This window comes from Monodelphis domestica, chromosome 1 (genome assembly GCF_027887165.1).
Source record: "Monodelphis domestica isolate mMonDom1 chromosome 1, mMonDom1.pri, whole genome shotgun sequence".
Classification (NCBI taxonomy): domain Eukaryota; kingdom Metazoa; phylum Chordata; class Mammalia; order Didelphimorphia; family Didelphidae; genus Monodelphis; species Monodelphis domestica.
Window position 1 is genome coordinate 58,748,370 of NC_077227.1, and position 18,676 is coordinate 58,767,045.

The 18,676-nt window shown below is 36.4% G+C and overlaps 1 protein-coding gene across 32 annotated transcripts in view; it reads right to left on the bottom strand.

The window, feature by feature from the left end:
• Window positions 1-18,676, bottom strand: part of KCNMA1 (potassium calcium-activated channel subfamily M alpha 1) — a 936,156-nt gene that overhangs the window by 301,000 nt on the left and 616,480 nt on the right. For all 32 annotated transcript variants that reach the window (XM_056819947.1, XM_056819943.1, XM_056819916.1 and 29 more), the window contains one exon: window positions 12,239-12,314. In XM_056819947.1, coding sequence (XP_056675925.1) covers window positions 12,239-12,314 — 76 coding nt within the window. The remainder of the gene's footprint in view (window positions 1-12,238; window positions 12,315-18,676) is intronic.

The following is an 18,676-nucleotide window of genomic DNA, read 5'->3' on the forward strand; positions in this document are numbered from 1 at the left end:
ACCAATGACCAAACAAGAGGATATGAATTCAAATCCCACCTCTGATTAGGAAACGACTTCTCTCACTGGTTATCATTTCCCTCAACCATAAAATAAATAGGAAGGATTAGATGGCTTCATAAACACTTTCTTGTATTACATCTTTTCTCATCAGGGTGTTCCCACACAGGGAGCTTTATACACAATGAAATCCTAAGTCTAGAACTTCCCTCATATACACCCAATCTCCTTCCACAGCCAATTAATTTACTATTATTGCATAATAAGCTTTTGGTGGAAATGGTCTATATTTTTATGGCAAAGAAAAATATGTTGGGGGCAGAATTAAAATGTAATGATAGGATTGTAGAAAATTACTTGTGTGACCTTGGCAGATCATTAAAACTCCCTGGGCCTCAGTTTCCACATCTATAAAATGAGGGATATGAAATAAATGGCCCCTCAGGCCCTGCAAGTTCTATGACATCTTATGGCCCCTGGAAAAGCACTTGGGTGGTGAGTAATCCAATATAAAAGGGGGGGGGATGAACAGAGTAGGTAACCTGAGCCCAAAAGGGGGGATTCATTCATCTCAGAAAACTTTAGTCATCCCAGGGCTAATGATGGGTTAGTGATGTCCCTCAGAGAGGAAAAAAAAATGAGAGGAAATGCAAAGGAAGTATTAATGGAAGACGATATCCTTAAAGGGAACTAGGTGTATTTCAGGCAAGTCCTTGGGGGAATGGCACTGGCCACTGAGGGGCATGGCCCCTAGGAGAAGTCATAACTTAAAGTAGCCTGGGACAATAGATAAAGAAAATAAGAGTAGAACTGACTTTAATAAAAGGTGAGTGGACTTGTTTCTTATGAAATGAATAAGAGAGAGCAAGATAAGGACAAAGAAAGGAATCTGGAGGCCAGAACCACCAGTACCTCTGGGGAAGGCAAAGGAGGCAAGAATAGGGTTGTTTTGAAGCTCACAAAAGGATTCTTTGCAGGACTATAAGAAAGTGCCCATCAAGAAGCAACTGAGCATAGTAGGCACCAAGCTGCCATCAGAAAGAACTTGGGGGGCAGCTTGGTAGCATAATGAATAGAGAGCCAGGTCTGGATTCAGGAAGACTTGGGTTTAAATCAGGTTTTAGATACTTATGTGTGACCTAGATGTGTGACCTCAGGGAGATCACTCAACCCCAATTGCAAAGAAGGAAGGAAGGAAGGAAGGAAGGAAGGAAGGAAGGAAGGAAGGAAGGAAGGAAGGAAGGAAGGAAGGAAGGAAGGAAGGAAGGAAGGAAGGAAGGAAGGAAGGAAGGAAGGAAGGAAGGAAGGAAGGAAGGAAGGAAGGAAGAAACAAACAAACAAGCAAACGAAGAAAGGAAGAAGGAAAGAAACAAAGAAAGGAAGAAAGGAAGGAAGGAAAGAAGGAAGGAAGGATTTTTTGAGTCCTTTTTCAGACACATACCAGTTATGTGATCCAGGGCAAATCATTTAACACTAAGTGTCCCAGGAATATCTCCAAGTTATAAAATAGATACAGATCTACATTGGTAGAAATCCATGACAGTTCATCTCTATCAATGAAAAAAAATTATTTTACAAGTTTAGTCTAAAAGAAACAGGAAGAAAAGAGAAAGTATTTTTCTCATCTAGGACTCAAGAATGAAAACAGGACCTTACAGAGACAAAGAATTGAAAAGTAGAAAGAGATGAAAACCACGTAAGAGCAAAAAGGATCAAGTCATTGTCCTGGGGGAAGTTGTTGGAAACTCTGGCTGCATGAAAAAAAAATCTTGAAGGCCACTAAGTCCAACCTCCTCTTTGTATAAATAAAAGAACTGAGACTATGAGACCAAGAGGTACTAAGTGACTTGCACGTGGTCACATATATGGTCACTTATTGAGTTTTATCACATAGAATTTGAATTCAGGTCCTGACACTCAAGCCCAGTGCTTTATGCATTGTACCTACTAGCTGCCTGTCTATATATTAAGAAGCATTCTATTATGCAAGCAACAACCTAAATTAATTCAGCCATCACTAGAAGATGATTTCTTATTTATTTATTCAATAGGTCAACAAATGATGATTTATTTATTCATAGCCAGAGTAACTTATTGGAACCTTCATTTTCCTTAAGGGAAAAGATTGTTTAACCTGCATGGGCCAAAGAAAGCCCATCAGATCTAAATGCGAGCATCCATGAAGCTCTGTCCAATGTCATTGGCTTAGGCCCTCATACTGATCAGAAAGGACAGGAAATGTGGCTTTTTTTCTCACCTCCTATAATGAAATAACTTTCTGCACATAATAGGTGCACAGAAAATAGTGTTGACTGACACTCAGAGAAGCTGTCAGTGGAAAGTTGTCGATATTGACAGTTTTATTGTGTTAATGAGTGACCACTGGCACAACAACTACTCTTCCTATATGTGGAAATGGGACAAAGAAAGAAAGAATAAATATGTCCCACCTTCTCCACCGCATTTCTGGGACCATTTGGGCCCTACTACAAACAAGCAAAATGGTTAATTTCTGATTATTTTCCTCACTTATCTTTTGCATATGTATTTACTATCATTTTGTGTCTGGTCCTCTGGAAAGCACCCTAATAGAAAAGTAATTTCTATTATAGCCTAAATTTAGAGGCAGGATTAATCAAAACAGTTGCCTCTTCTCTGAGTTTTCCTAATATCTATGTAAAATTCTCTGCTCAGAACTACCCATTAGATGCTGGAGTTTTTGTTTGTTCGTCCATATAAGACTATATGATAGCATCATGTAGGAAAGAGGCATGCACTCTCTATGCAATCAGCAACATAATCATGAGTTGGTCCTGATTAAAATGTCCTTGAGAAAAATTTAACAAAATAAATAAAAAATCAAATAAGACATAAATAATGTTAACAAAGTTTTCTAAGTCAATGGGAAGCCTGCAAGGATCCTCCCATATGGTTTAGTGGCGCCATTTCTATTTGAGTTTGGCACTACTGCAATGAGTAAAATGTTGGCTTTGGGGTCTTTGGAAAGACTCAGATCCTGATGCTAACATGTAGCATGCATTTTTAAAGGTAGGGTAAGTGAACATCTAGGGCAACTATGTGCTATGGTGGATAGAGTGTTATTTGCCTCAGTCTCCTTATCTGTAAAATGAGTTGGAGAAGGAAATAGGAAAATGAAGAAGGAAATTACTCTAGTATCTTTGCCAAGAAAAACCCCAAAATGGGGTCACAAAGAACCAGAAATGACTAATTGACTAAGTAACAAGTGAAAAATCTGGAAAGGGTTGTAGTGATCAGAAAGAGTCAACCATCAAGGTTTTATCAAGAATGGGCCATTCCAGACTAACCTTATTTCCCTTTTTGTTAAGAATCCTAGGCTACTAAAGCAGAGGAATAGTGTTGATTTAGTTTACCTTGATTTGAGTGATTTATTTTACAAAATCTTTCAGTATATTTTTATGGAAAAAGTGGGTTAAATGTAGAGTAAACAAGTCTTTATTCATATAAAAATATGTAAATAGTATAGCTGAGTAAATTTAGAACTGCATGAAAAGCTGGATCAAAGTATTGTCATTTAGAGTTTGATATCAGTGTGGAGGCAGGTCCCACCTCCCTAGTGAGATACCAGAGGGATCTGCAATAAGTAGTGTTTTAGCATTAAGACTTGCATAAAGGTATCAATGCCCAAGCTTATCCAATTTGTAAATGACACAAAACTAGGAAGGATAATTGCTGGTAAGCTGCCTGGGACATAATAAGCATTTAATAGATGCTTATTGAATGAGTAGAGGACACAATTAAAAGTCAAAATATCTCCAATGACCCAAACACTGGGCTAAATAAGACAGAATTGAATACAGCTGAAGTCTTGTACATGAATTTTAAAAATTAGCTTTATGATAATAAATTGGGGTGTGACCATACCCCCCCAAAAATCTGGAATCTGGTGGGGAGGGAGTCCCAGTGGACAATGAGTTCAGCATACCAAATATGTAAAAGCATCCAGAAAGAGTAATGTGGCCTTAAACCACATTAAAAGAGAAAAGTGAACAGGCTTAGGGAGGTGATGACCCTACTGTATTCTGCCCTTTTCTGATGACATCTGTTATAGCATGATCCTTTAGAAAAGAAACAGATCAATGAGCAAGAAACAATTAGCATGGCAAATGGCCATTAGACCATAGCATTTAAAGACTAGTTGGAGGGTCTGGAGACTATTTAGTCCAAAGAAGGGAAGTTAAGATGCCTTGGCTTATTGTTCAACCATTTCAGTCATGTCTACCTCTTCATGACCCCAGTTAGAGTTTTCTGGGCAAAGATACTAGAGGGGTTTGCCATTTCTTTCTCCAATTCATTTTACAAATGAGGAAACTGAGGCAAATAAGGTTAAGTAACTTGCCCAAGATCATACAACTAATAATTGTCTAAGGCCAAATTTGAACTCACAAAGATGAGTCTTGTGACTCTAGGCCCCCATGTCAAAGATGGTTGCCTTTAATTGTTTAAAGAACTATCAAATGGAAGAAAGAAAAGATGCACAGCTTGGCCCCATAGAGAGGAAACAGGAGAAAGGCAGAAGTAATTCTACAACTCATAGAAGTTACAAAGATGGTAGAAGTCAGAGAGACAACTTTCTTTTTGATGATAGGAAAGAAAAATACTATTCTTTAAAAGAGAAACAGTGTTTTTTCTCCTGAATGGAGGTCTTCACACAAAAGCTAGATGATTAATTGGGCCAATAGTCACAGAGAGATTTGTGTTCAGTCATGGAGACTCCTTCCATCACTGAAATTCTGATTCTATATATATTAAGTGCCTATTCTGTGTAGAGCATCATATTAAGCATGAGAAAGATACAAAATTTAGATGTAATGACTTTTTCTTTTTACTAAATCCTCCCAAAGAGATGTTATTATTTCTATATCTTAAAAAGCCATGTAGAAAAGGCAGCTGGAAGTTACAGTAAATTGTCACTTTCTGTGATGTTTCACTAAATGGAGCAGAGCAGATTGTGTATTTTATCTTGGATCTAGGAAACAAATTTTGGAGAAGACAGAGAAAAAGGTGAGAAGAAACATCTTCCTTGTTAGAACTTTAACCCTTATAAGGTAAAGAAACATAAAGAACATTCAATGAGGAAGTAGTCTGACCAAAAAAAAATGTTTTCTTTTCATGGCCAGAGAGAAGGAGAAAAGAGAGTGAAAGAAAATAGGAAAATATTCTTTTCAGATGAAGCTTTTTAAACCTTTTATATTACTAAAGGGAAGATGCTTGATATGGAATCTTGAAGTTGAATGCTGGTTTTGACAAATAAAAAGATGCCATTTACCATTACAGCAAGGGTTTGAGGTGATTGTGATCTTTCTTGCTGCCAAAGATACTATATTTGACTCTTTGGGTATTTATTTGTTATGTTATTAATAAACTGTATATTTAGTGATTTTATTATCTTTTCAATTATATAAGATTCATAGATTTAATTTGTAAAGAGATGTGAGTAATTGCTATTGGAAAAGGAGGTTTCTTCATTCTACTAACTGAAAATGTTTGGCAAACTGGGGTAGGGACTCAAGTTTATATTTGAAATTAAGGAGAAAGAAAAAAATAGCAACTAAAAAGAAAAAGGCTGCTGTTTTATCATTTAAGGAGAAATATACATATGCCTGGATCATTGAAGAGGTCAGGATGGTAAAATAAAATATGAAAATGAGTCAAGTAGGCTAAATGGTGACCTTTAAGTAAGGTTGGTTAACTCCATAACCTTGCTAATTAGAAAGGACATAGTTTAAGGCATTATGTTCAAAGAATTATTTGTTGAAAAAATTTTATTTAAAATATACATTAGTTTAACAACTCATACTGAAACCCATTTTAAAGCACAAAAATCCATGTTATTTCTTCTCTTTCAAGTTTTTTAAAATAATTCAGATGTCCTAAATCAAACATCTATCTGGTAGATTGCTTAATGTTTTATATGTGAGCCTGTGTGTGTTTTCTGAATATGGTTATAGTATATTAAAATATATGTGTCTATGTGTAACATACATCCATTTGTATATGCATACACACACGTGCACATAGTATTACAAGTTTTACAACTAGAATGAACTTTAGAAAACATCTCATCTAGACTTTAAAGAAGAAAAAAATAAAAATAGGAAAAGTTATCACCCAAGGTCATAGAGTTGGGAAAGATCAGGATTTGAACCTGGGGGCTCTGATGTTGTGTATAAGTATAGACATATGTTTGAAGCCTCTCTAGGCACAGGGGATGATGAGAAAAATTATTTGTAACCATTATGAATGAATTTATAAAAGGCAACAATAATGCTTATTATTAAAAATTAGAATTAGTATGTGCCCCCATGACCATAATTTTAGCTACTCAGGAATAATGCACATTTATACATAATACACACTCAATGGTGGTATCTTCCCATAGGCTACTAAGCCCATTATGGGGCAGGATGGTCTTGGGGAAAGAGTATTTGCTCAGAAGTCAAAGGAGAATGGTTTAAATTCTACCTCTGAAATGTCCTACTTATATGGCCTTGGAGAGTCACCCTCTCACTGGAACTCAAATTTCTCATCTGTAAAATGAGGGGATTGAGAGATCAGCTAGATGACTCATTGGATCCAGAGCCATGTCAAGAGACAGGAGGTTCAAATTTGGCTTCAGACACTTCCTAGCTGTGTGATCCTAGGCAAGTCACTTAACTCCCAATGCCTAGCCCTTACCACTCTTCTGCCTTGGAACCGATACACAGTATTGATCCTAAAATGGAAGGTGAAGGTTTAAACAAAAAAGTGAGGGGACTGAATTAGGTGGTCTCCATAGTCTCTTCCACTTCATGTCTGGACCCTCTGATTAGCTGTCTGATTTCATAAAGACTAATTCATTTCTCTGAGCTTGGATCTCTTCATCTGTAAAAAGGGAATAATATTTGCATTCCATTCATTACAAAGCTGTTATAAGAATCAAATGATATAGCAAGTAACATATAAAATGCTTTGTGTCTTTAAAAAACATGAGTACAACATACATGTGTGTGTGTATCAGTAAGGACAATTTTCTGAAAATTCAGGATTTAGCCAGTTCTTGCTCCCCTCTCCTGGAGTGGGGAGTAGAGGTAATCTCCTACTACTTCTACTACAACCAATTAATAAAATCATTCTGTTACAACAATGACCACTATGGCAGCGTGTTTTGATTGATAAGACATGTATAATCTAGATCAAATTGATTACCATCCCTGAGTAGAGAGAGGGATACAATTTGGGTCAAAATTTCAGAAAACATATTTTGAAATTTGTTATTATGTGTAATTGGGAAAATGAAATATCTTTGAATGAAAAACCAAAAAAAAATCAAACTACAACCAATCCTAAAATCATATATTAGACTTTGATGTTTATTCTGTGATTTGGGGCAGCAGATTCAACTATTTAAATATACACTATTCAAATTAAATATAAACTAAATAAGATTAAAATGAGGATTAAATATGATTTTAAAATCAGTATTAAATACTAATACTAAAATGAGCTATAACTGGAATTTCTTGAACCCAGACAAAAATGAGCATAAGGAGAAAATAATCTACTATCTTTTGGATAGGAGATCGAGAGAAGACAGATGAAAAGATCTGTTAAACACAGTATTATTTTTTTTTCTGGTTTGTATGAGCTGACACCTAGCCTATTACATAATCAATGCTCTTAATTGATTATTGGTTTGGTTTCCCACTTTACCCAGTACTACATAATTTTTTTTGGAGTTTTTAATTGTTATCCATGATTTCATTGGTATGAGCAATTCCTAGAGAAAAAATTCCTTCAATCAATACAGATCAACCATTTCTTTCCAACTTTAGAATGTTAGAAGGTTATTGAAGACTGAAAAAAATCACTGATTTGCTCAAAGTCGATCTTTATCAAAGGTAGGACTTGAATTCAAGCTTTTCTGACTGAGATTAGTTCTCTACTACACTACACTATCTCTAAGTTAAATGTGATGAACAAGATAACTCATTTTTCTCATCTTCCTTGTCCCCAAAGGTAACTTAAAATTAAGAATTTACACATTTCCAGGCTTCTATTTTGGCTATTTTTTTTTATTTTATTTCTGGAAAACACATCATCAAAAGAAAAGAAATAAAGCATGGATAAAATCTGGATTCAGTGATCTGAACAGAAATAATTGAGATTAACTGTACTATTTTTCATTAGAAATGTAATCTTTGAATCAGAGAAACAGGTTCGGCTCTGGCTCTAAAATGATTATTTTCTAAAATCCTGAGTCTTGCTCAGCAGTTTCAAATTCACTCAGATGGTATTCTACAGTCTAGTTATACAGGATCCAGCAGCCTCATTTTAAAGGTGGTGACCTTACCAACACAATGGATGCATTGCGTATAGACTTGGTACAAATGGCGCAGGTGAGATTTGTCTATTTTGTGTCTACTTGCATTCCTGTACATTCTGGCTGCTTTCCTACTGTCCTTTAAATTCTCCTTCACTCTGTCTCTCTCTGTCTACCTTTCTCTCCTGTTCTTCCTAACTCTGGGATCAGTGGAATGACTGAGAGACTGTAAACAAATCAATGATTTTCAAATTATGAATCACGTCATCAATGACTTGAGCCTCATTCACATGGCATTTAATTAAAGAATATCTTCCTTACTGGGGAAATTCTGGATAAATATTTGCTTGAACCATTGTTCAGAGATATGGTGAAGCAACAAAACACAAATGTCCAAAGAAAGAGCTTCCACAGCCTCACACAATAAACAATAAACAATTCCATGATAGTATAATGCTGTCAGGAAATCCTTGTGGGTGTCTAACCTCTATCAATCTTACTGAAGTTTAAGGTCATTCTTTTTTCTGCCCTTGTAGGATTTATTGGACAGATCCACAATTGCCTTGTTAACAGTTAGGTGGCACGGGACATAGAAGAAGAATAAGGAAGATCTGAATTTAAATCTTGCCCCAGATACTAGCTCTGTGATCCTGAGCAATCTCTGCCTCAGTTTCCTCAGTTATGAAATGTAGATAATAATGACATCACCTATCTTCCAAGGTTGTCATTGTAAGTGTAAGATAGCATTTGAAAGTGCTTGGCACAGTGCCTGGCACGTAGTAGGGACTTAAACATTTGAGATCAAAGAGTCATTAGTTCTACCATTGAGACATCTTTCTTCTCATGAAAACCACATCCCTTGGAAGTATGGACAATGACTTTCTGTTGGCCTCTCTTTGGTTTCACTGTGTCTCCTATCTCTCAGATTCTAAATAGCTACCTGTGTTCTGGATGTATGGTTGGGAATGGGCAGAAGAGAAAAATCAGCACTGGTCCTACCTATGAGAGAAGGGCTATGATCAGTCAAATATTGGTTAAAAAGTTTCTAAGATTCTTTCAGTTAAACATAAGGTTGATCTAGCTATTAATCTTTTGGATAGGAGCACCCATGAGCATACAAGACCACCAATGAAAAAGAAGGGTTTTATAGTGACCCCAGGAGGAATAAGATGACTACATGTCATTTTTTAATCCAATTCTCTTATTTTTATTTTTTCTTTATGAATTTTTAAATTTATTTTATTTATGAAGAAACTGAGATCTACCACAGTGAGGTGATTTGAAAATATGTTAAATTAAGTAATGTGTAATCCACTAATTTATCAGGAAAAATGCCAGAGATAATGGTTACCAAATAGCATAGTCAGCTGCATATATGTCTACTTCTTACAGTTCATTATTTTAGGAATCTTTGGGGATAGTCAATGAGTAATGTGATATATGTGAAAGAATATTGGATTTAGGGTAAGATCGAGGTCAAATCATGAACAGATCACATATCAGCTTCATTTACTTGAGCAAGTAACTTAACCACTCAGTTTTCTCATCTGTAAAATGGCGAGGGGGAGAGGTAGGCTAGATGACCTCCAAGTTTCCTTCCAGTTCTAAATTCATGATCCTATTATCCTTCTCCCTGACCTTAGCTTAAGTTTTATTGAAATAAATGATCCAATCATTTTGTAGGACAGCAATCTCCTCCCACCTTAGAGTCTAACTCTATTCTAGGTTTTGGAGTCCCCATGGGAAGCCTCTGGCTTTCCAACTAGGATAGCCAAATCTCTATAGTAAATGGGTTTTAGGGGAAAAAAAACAACTTAGTGTTCTTTTTAGATGCCAGAGGAAAAGGAATGTCTTCCAAGAGTTCTGAGGCTAGAACTATGAAGATATTTTTGTATTTTCTATCTGTAAAAAACTAACTAAGGATCCCTGTATATCAGACAAGAAGAATCAAAATTGTCCACTCTTGATGAAGGAAAAAAAAAAAACAAATAAATTCACCACTATTCACAAGTAGATAACTGAGGTTTGATAATATATATTCTGAATTTGTCAGAGATTCATAGAGTTGGAATCTCCTACCACTAGTAGAGAGATGGAAGGAAATGATTATGGAAATTATTTGTCTTGGGTGATCAGGATTGTATTTTTTGAGTGTCTACTCTGATTTCTTCTTAATTCTCTTAAGGCAGATTGAGAAGCATACTGGGTTGTCAAGTTTACCCAGAGCTCTTTTTTCTCAGCCTTTTCCATTTTCCAAGATTCTCCAGGTTCCAGGTAGCTCTGTCCCAATGTCAAGTCACCAGGAGAAGATCTTCCTAGGCAAAGTTTACAATGGGAACCAACTTTAAAACTTTCCTCTACAGGCAATTCTCAAATAAAACCCAAGGGGACATCAAAAATATACTCTGAAATGAAAAAAAAAAACTTGCTTTTTTACAGAGGAAGGTTTGTCATTGCCTTCCAAAAGATGCTGCTTCAGTTTTGAACAAGGTTTGAGTTTTAATTCAGGATTGTTTTAGAAAAGGGTGTCAAGAACTTCTTAAACCATAAGCACAAGCTTTCCCCATTTATAGCTATTATTATCTAGTAGAAATTAAGTATTACCATGTCAAATGGTAATAGCTGTCCATTTCAGGATAAATAATACAATTGATGGAAAAACTACTGACTGCCACGAGAATAGTATTGACAATATTATAATCAAATATATATATATATATATATATAAGCTAGAGTTGCATTCATTGACTAATTGTAATAAACAATCTCTGGAATATAGAAAGTAACAAACTCAATTATTTTATTCAAAAGTCCAAAGGGAAGGAATGTTTTTCAGGAGGCTAGGTCTCCTATTAAGATTTTTTAAAATGGAATTTCTATGTAAACTGTGTTTTATATTTAAAAAAAAAAGAAATAGACAGGCAAGGAACTATGGGTGCACAATGTAACTGGAATCCTGGAGCCCCTGTGGCTGGAGAGGCTGAGGTTGTTGGATCACTTGAATTTGTGAGTTCTAAGCTGTCATAGAGTTAAAACGAATGAGGTTTCTTAAGTGAATAAAGTGAGCCCCCCAGGACATGTGGACCACTAACTGGCCCAAGAGAGAAAAATAGAGCAGGTTTAAGTTTCCAAGTGAATCAATTTTGGGTTTGGCCTATGAGTGGTCATTTTCTGGTGATATGGTAAGGATACTTCAAGTCTGAGAGCCGTAAGTCTCAAAAATAAACAAATAAATATTTTTAAATGTAACTGGGAGCTAAATATAGTTGAAGGGAGAGAGCACTGGATTTAAAGTCAGAGGACTAAGATTAAAATCCCCCCTTTTGACATTTACTACCTGGGAGACCCTAAATAATTCTCTTTACCTCTCTGGACCTCTGTTTCCTCACCTATAAAATAAAAGAAATGGATCAGATGGTTTCTAAGTTTTTTTCAGCTCTGAATATAATCCTATGAGTCTATATATTCTCAAATTTGATGTCTTTGTCAGTCAGATCTGTTACCTGGGAACTTTCAGTTGGAGTAAGAGGAGTATGTTGGGAAATGGTTGTATTCTTTTTAAAGGGAAAAACTACACTAACAAAACCCTCTTTAAAAAAAAAAAACAGGCAAAAAGAACTCACTAACTGATGGCATATTTAAACACAGACAATTTTCCTTCTTATGCCCTGAAGCCTGCAAATAAGGAAAAGATCCCAAACCAAAACTCTTCTGTCTTATTGCACTCTCTTTTCTTTTCCAGTACCTCCATTTTTGACTCCGTTTCATTAGAAAGTATACATGTAAAGTCTCTAACGTTAAGTGTTCTAGGAGTTGATAAATCATCACCAAATGGATATTTACAACTTGATAACAAGTGCTAGCATGAGGCAGATCCAAAGCAATGAGTCAGCTTACCTTGTTTTAAGGATATTCAGAAACTGCAGAATTTCTGAAAACTGTATCAGCCTAAGAGCTCTCAGAAATCTCAAGCCTGTGAAGAAAGAGATGGACATAGATTATTTTCAGGGGTCGTTTACCAAGTACTCACTGTGCCAGCTGACTTCTGGCTGCCAAGGTCAATGGGATGTGAAGTAAACGGTGGATGATCCGTCCAATACCTTTGAATCGTTCCTTCATTTTGAGTTCTGACAGACTTGAACCTCACGTTATTCAATTGGCCAGATGCATGACCAAGAAACGTCCTGATACTGAAGGAAAAGCTTTGCAGCCCTGGAGGGGAAGGGGGGGGGGAGCTCTGGCTGTGAGAGCCCAGTCCAGTCCAGCCCAGCCCAGCCCAGCCCAGCCTAGCAAATCATCTTCAGACATCTGACGCTGCTTGAAAAGGACTCTTCCCCAGCTAGCCACCCTGGGTGTATGGGAGGATTTTCTCTCTGGAACAATATTGAGGATTCTGACAGCTTAGAGCAACCTGGGAGCAGATTATCAAGAGGTCTTATGTCCTTCTGGTTTTGATGAACTGCTGAGTTTATCCTCACCAGTATTGCTTTATTCATATTGTTGTGAAACTTGCCTAGATGGGCTAGAATACCTAAAGCAAAGGTTTTTGCAGCATTTCTTCCCATTTTATCGGTCTCTGAGATGATGATGCCCCATTAACTGAAACATTAAAAAAAATTTTTTTTTAAAGATTTCTTTCCCCTTTCTTCTCCTGACTGGTACATTCTATCATCATTTCTTAAACAGTATTTTCCTTAGAATATAGAAGAAAGCATAACAGCAGAGGCATAACCAGTCATTTTTGCACCTGGGAAAAGAAGCCAAAAAGGGGGCTTTGGGGAGCGAGGTACAGACAGATAAAACCTTGAGGGACCAACTCAAGGTCAGGGAAAAGAAGTTCACTCCAAGGTCATCTGTCCTTCTAATCCAGATTTCGAGTTCCCAGTCCAAATTTCTAGCCCAAAAAGTGCTTATTAAACTTCTATATAGTATATATGAGAGACATAATATATAGATATAGTGGAAAGTCAACTTTGGAGTCAAGGAAGAACCTGGGTGCAAGTTCCAGTTCTGATTCACTGTTTATGCGACCCTAGGCAAACTGGGCAACTTTTCAGTAATTCCAGACAATTGTCTAAGTAATGAAGTTGTACAAAAGGTACCAACCTACATTGGTAGAAGAAATTCCTCACATACGTAAAATTATGTCTGATTAAAAAATGTGCAAAGTACTTATTATATACTAATTATATAAAGACCAACTGGAAGAGATGCTCGATTGGCAGACACAGGACCCTGGGTTTAAACTCTAGCCCTACTACTTACTACCTAGATAACCCTGAGCAAAGTCTAAATTTCCTCAACAGTAAAATGAAAGTGTTGGACTGGATGAATGGTGCCAAACTCAATAGAAACAGATCCCTAGTGACCATATGTTGACTTAGAGAACCACAAATTAACATCATCTATGTCATGTGGTATTTTTATTCATTGTTAAATATTTCCAAATTTGAAATTAATCTGGTTCTAGCAATACTAATGAGTTTGCATAGCATTTACCAATATCTGTGAATTTGACATTCCTTGACTAGATGACCTGTAATATCCTTTCCAACTTTTAATCTATGATCCCCTGAATAGTCTCTGCCTATATAAAGAAATGACATTCTTCTGGAAGGATTCAACATGCAAAGAGATAAGAATAGGTGGATTTTTTTTTCTGGAGAAAGGAGACAGTGCTATAAAATAAGGGGATAAGAAAGACTTCCAATAGGAGAGAAGATACATGTGCTGGACTACAAAGGAAATGAGACATTCTCAATGGCTGAAATAAAGAGGGAGAATGCTTCAGAAATGGAAAATGACATGTATAAAGGTCAGGGAAAGGAGCTGGAGGATCAGTTTGGGGAAATATTCATGATTAGGGGCCAAGAGATAAATCTAACAATGGGGGCTAAGTAGTAGTCAGTGAGGTGGGAGAAGAACTGAAAAAGACAGAGAAACTATTTTTAAAATAGCCAAAGGAAGAGAGGGCAGTGAATTGAAAGTCAAGCCTGAGAGATCGGAGGTTCTGGGTTTGAATCTGACCTTAGACACTTTATAGCTATGTGACCCTGGACAAATCAGTGCACCCCCACTATCTAGCCCTCACTGCTCTTCTACCTTGAAACCAGTACACAATATTGATTCTAAGAGAATTCCATCTTAGCATAACTAAATATATAATATAAAAATATATATAATAAATATAATATAAACAACTAAAATAGCTAAAGAAGGAGAAAGTATTTAGGTAAGGGGTTGAGAAGTAAGAGCAAGGAAAGCAAATAATATTAAGACTAAGGGCTGCTTTTCAAAGAGTTTTGTAATGAAAGGGAGGGAGGAATAAATGTGGATATCTTGACTTTTAATTAAGGGACCTTTGCTATTCTCTGGCATCAAAGAATTAAGAGCAAAATATGTAGCCTACAATTGGAAATAACTGAACAAATTATAGTACATGAATGTAATGCAATATTATTGATCTGTAAGGAATGATAAAAATTGTGAATAGAGAAATTCATGGATAGAATTCTATAAACTAGTGCAAAGTGAATTAAGCAGAAGCAGGGAACTAGACTCAGTTTTGACAGCATAAGTGATATTCTCTGCCCACTGAAATACAAGGTATTGAGGAAGGTTTGATGATCCTGTTTCTGGGTATGAGAATTGGCGGTGCCCTTTTCATCCCTTTAGAGCATGCCTAGGTATTTCTGTCTTTCATCCATTTTCTACAAGGGCAATGGGAAGTCTATTTAAATAGGCTACTGAGTCAGAATCCAGGCTCAAATTAATACGACTCTCTACCAGATGACTTTTGTATGGATGTGGACTTCTAGGTGGAGAGAAAAGTCACATAGCTGTAGATGCTTTTTTAGTGGTTTTATTTCTCCATATAGACCCCAAGTAGCTCTGAATAGATAGTACTGGGATTTCTTTAATCCCTGTTATAACTTCTTGCCTGATCATAACTATTCAAAATAGAATGAGACAGATTATGACCTTGTGAGCTTCAAAATGAAAGACTATCCCAGTCAAGTCCAAAGCCAACCCCATGAAGAGCAACCCTGAAGAGGACAGAAGTGGAATCAGCATTGCCAACTGAGCCATCCTATCTTGTTAAAAGAAGGTAGTGGTTTATCCATTAGCTGTGCCATGCCCCAAAGAAAACTTGGTGTGAGAAATGTTGGGAGTCACCATTTTAAGTACAATTCCATTCTCCCCAAGGATCAAAGTGGTAAAGGAGGTGGGGTGTCTGGATTTAGAAGTCTGTATAGTTTGTTTTTTGCTTTTCTCATCAAAGTACCTTTGAAGGGCAGGTAGGTGGCTCAGTGGATTGAGAGTCAGGCCCAGAGATGGGAGGTCCTGGGTTCAAATTTAGCCTCAGACACTTCCTAGCTGTGTGACTCTGGGCCAGTCACTTAACCCCGATTGCCTAGCCCTTACCACTCTTCTGCCTTAGAACCAAAACACAGTAATAAAAAATCAATTAATCATTAAATCATCTTTGCAAAGGTAACCGATGACAAATTTCTTGGGGAATGCATTAACTAAGCAGAATGTACCAGATTGGGGTAATATATGCAAGAAATAAAATATATATAATATGTAAAATTACTATATAGAGTAAAAACAATATGCAAAATAACTATGCAGAATAATTATAATAATATCAATGAAAATGATAGCAAAACAATTGAAACTAAGTGCTATGAGATTAAAATGATTTGTCCTCAAAAAAGATAAGATATCTCCATTTAGTTCTTTGCAGAGATAGAAAACCATGGGTGATATTGAATATAGCATCAGATTTTTTCCATATTTTGATTTAGTTTTATGGAACTTTTTTTCAATTCTTCCTCTTTTTTATTAAAACCTATTTTTAGAGATGACTCTGAGAAAGGATGGGAATAGGAATATAGTAAAAAATATAGGTGATATAAAATATAAAAAATCAATATAAAATTTAATTATAATAATAGTTTCATTCTTTGTTTTCCAGGCTAAGCTCCAGAATTCTCTACCATGACCAAGAAACTTTATTCTAGCCCTGGAATTTTCACCCTGGAAGTACCTTCCACCCTTATGGCCTCTCCTCCTGATTTGATAACTCTTCCCAGAATTTTCTTTTAAGAAGATTGCCCAGGACCACCATGCCTCAGTCCCCTCAATGCTGTACTCTGGATTTCTCTACTATACACCTGTACTGGGTACCTTCATCTTCTCTCATCATCATCCCTTGATTTTTCAACTTCCGTTTCATGTGTTAACTTCCCCTCTTAAAATATAACCTCCTCAATATCAGGGACTGTCTATTTCTGCTTACATTTGTTTTCTCAGAGCTTAGAATAGCATCTGGCTCACAAAAAAAGTGCTTAATAAATGTTTGTGGATTATCTATCCACCTATCAGTGGATAAAAACAGAAAAGCATCCTATCTCCATGTAGGTCTTATCCTTAGGCAGCTTCAATTAAAAGATGAAAGACTAGTTTACAAGAAGAGGGTGGGACAGGGTGAGGACCCATGCCTGAGGTGCAAAGGCAGTGGAAATGGGAGTCTACCATTGGAGGAGTACCTCCAAGTCAATCAGATGAGAGTCCAACTGCTCTCAGGGTACTAGTGGTGGTTTAATGGTGATGGTGCCAGAAGCCTGAACACTGGCACAAAAGATACCCCTTTCCCCCTCCTCTTCTTGAAAGGACCCACCAAGGGGTAATGGGGCATGACTAATACATTTTAGGTAAGAAGTAATGGAAATCTTTGCCTCCTATTTTCACTCCTGATCTCTTCCATAGCTACTACTAGAGTATCACTATTTCATAAGACGTTCTTTCTTGGACTGCTGCCCAGTTTTGGGAAGTGGATCAACATGGTGACAGATGGCTAAGTCTCCATTCTCTACTCCTCCATCCCTTGATGTAAGGACAAGTCTATAATTCCCTTTCTGTCTTTGCCAAGTGTCTTTCTTATCCATGGTGAAGATTTAAAGATTAGGTACATTAACCATCTTTTCCTCCTCTCTTCCCACCTACCCTTACCCTAACCAGGGTTTTAGAATAATGACCAGACAAGGGTAGAAGGGCAATAGTGGAAGAGACATGTCAACCTCAGCATCAAGGAGCCTGGAGCATTGGCCAACCCATCCCTTCCCCTTCATTCTCTCCCATGCTTGGGGTACCAATCTGGGGCCCTTGAAATTTGCTCATTGATGGAGCAAGGAGCCTATCTGGTTATAATCCCAAAGACTGGTACTTCTAGAAAACAACAAAGGGAGGAAGACAGATAAGGAAAACATGCAGCTAGGTAGTGCAGTGGATAGTGTTGGGTCTGACTACAAATCCATCCTCAGACACTAATTAGTTCTGTAATCTTGGGCATATCTCTTCACAGGTCTGCCTCATTTTCCTCATTTGTAAAAGGGGGATAATAATAGCATCTATGTTGTAGGGTTGTTTTAAGGATCAGGCAACATAATATTTGTAGAGTGACTAACATGGTGCCTGGGATTTAACAGGTACTATCTAAAAGTTAGCTTTGTTTACTTATAATACTAATTGAATAATATTTGTGAAAAAATTTTAATGCTCAAGGTAAATATTATCCTATGAAACATTTTTCTGGGTATATATTTTTCTGGTGAAAGTCAATTTATCAGTGTGGATAGAGATTTGACCTCAGAGTCAGGAAGACCTAGGTTAAAATTTCACTTTTGACATATACTAGTTTCATGACTTTGCAAAAATTCCTTATCCTTCCAATGTCCCAGGCAACTCTCCACAATCACAAGTTAGAGGAAAATATACTCTCCTGCATTTGTACTAATAGTTCCCTATAGCAATGCATTTACAGATCTACTACAAATAAACACAATTTCTGGTATATGAAGTAAGGAAAATTACATGCTTAAATCATAAGATTTTTTAAAGACCCTAGTTAATCATTGGAGTAAACTTCTTAAGATAATGTGTTCAGGAATGGAAAGGCACAAATTCACTTGGGCAAAGATTTAATCTTTTTCTTATCTTCGCTTGGTTTATTCCTAAAATTTATAAAACATTCTCAAAACAAAGTGGTCCAATGGTCATTGGGAGAAATTGACTAAGGATATAAATAATAGAAGATGAAAATGGTTCTAAACAAAGAGATTTAAAAGGAGGGGAATATCTATGAATTTTTTTGGTATAGAACACATCTTCATGGGCTAATATTATTATGCCCTAATGAATAATGATTATGATAAATTTAGAGAAGCACAAGAAGATTTTTCAGGAACTGATACAGAGTAAAATAACAAGACAGGGAAACAATTTACACAGTGATTAAAAAATGTAAATGAGAAAAAACACACAAATGAA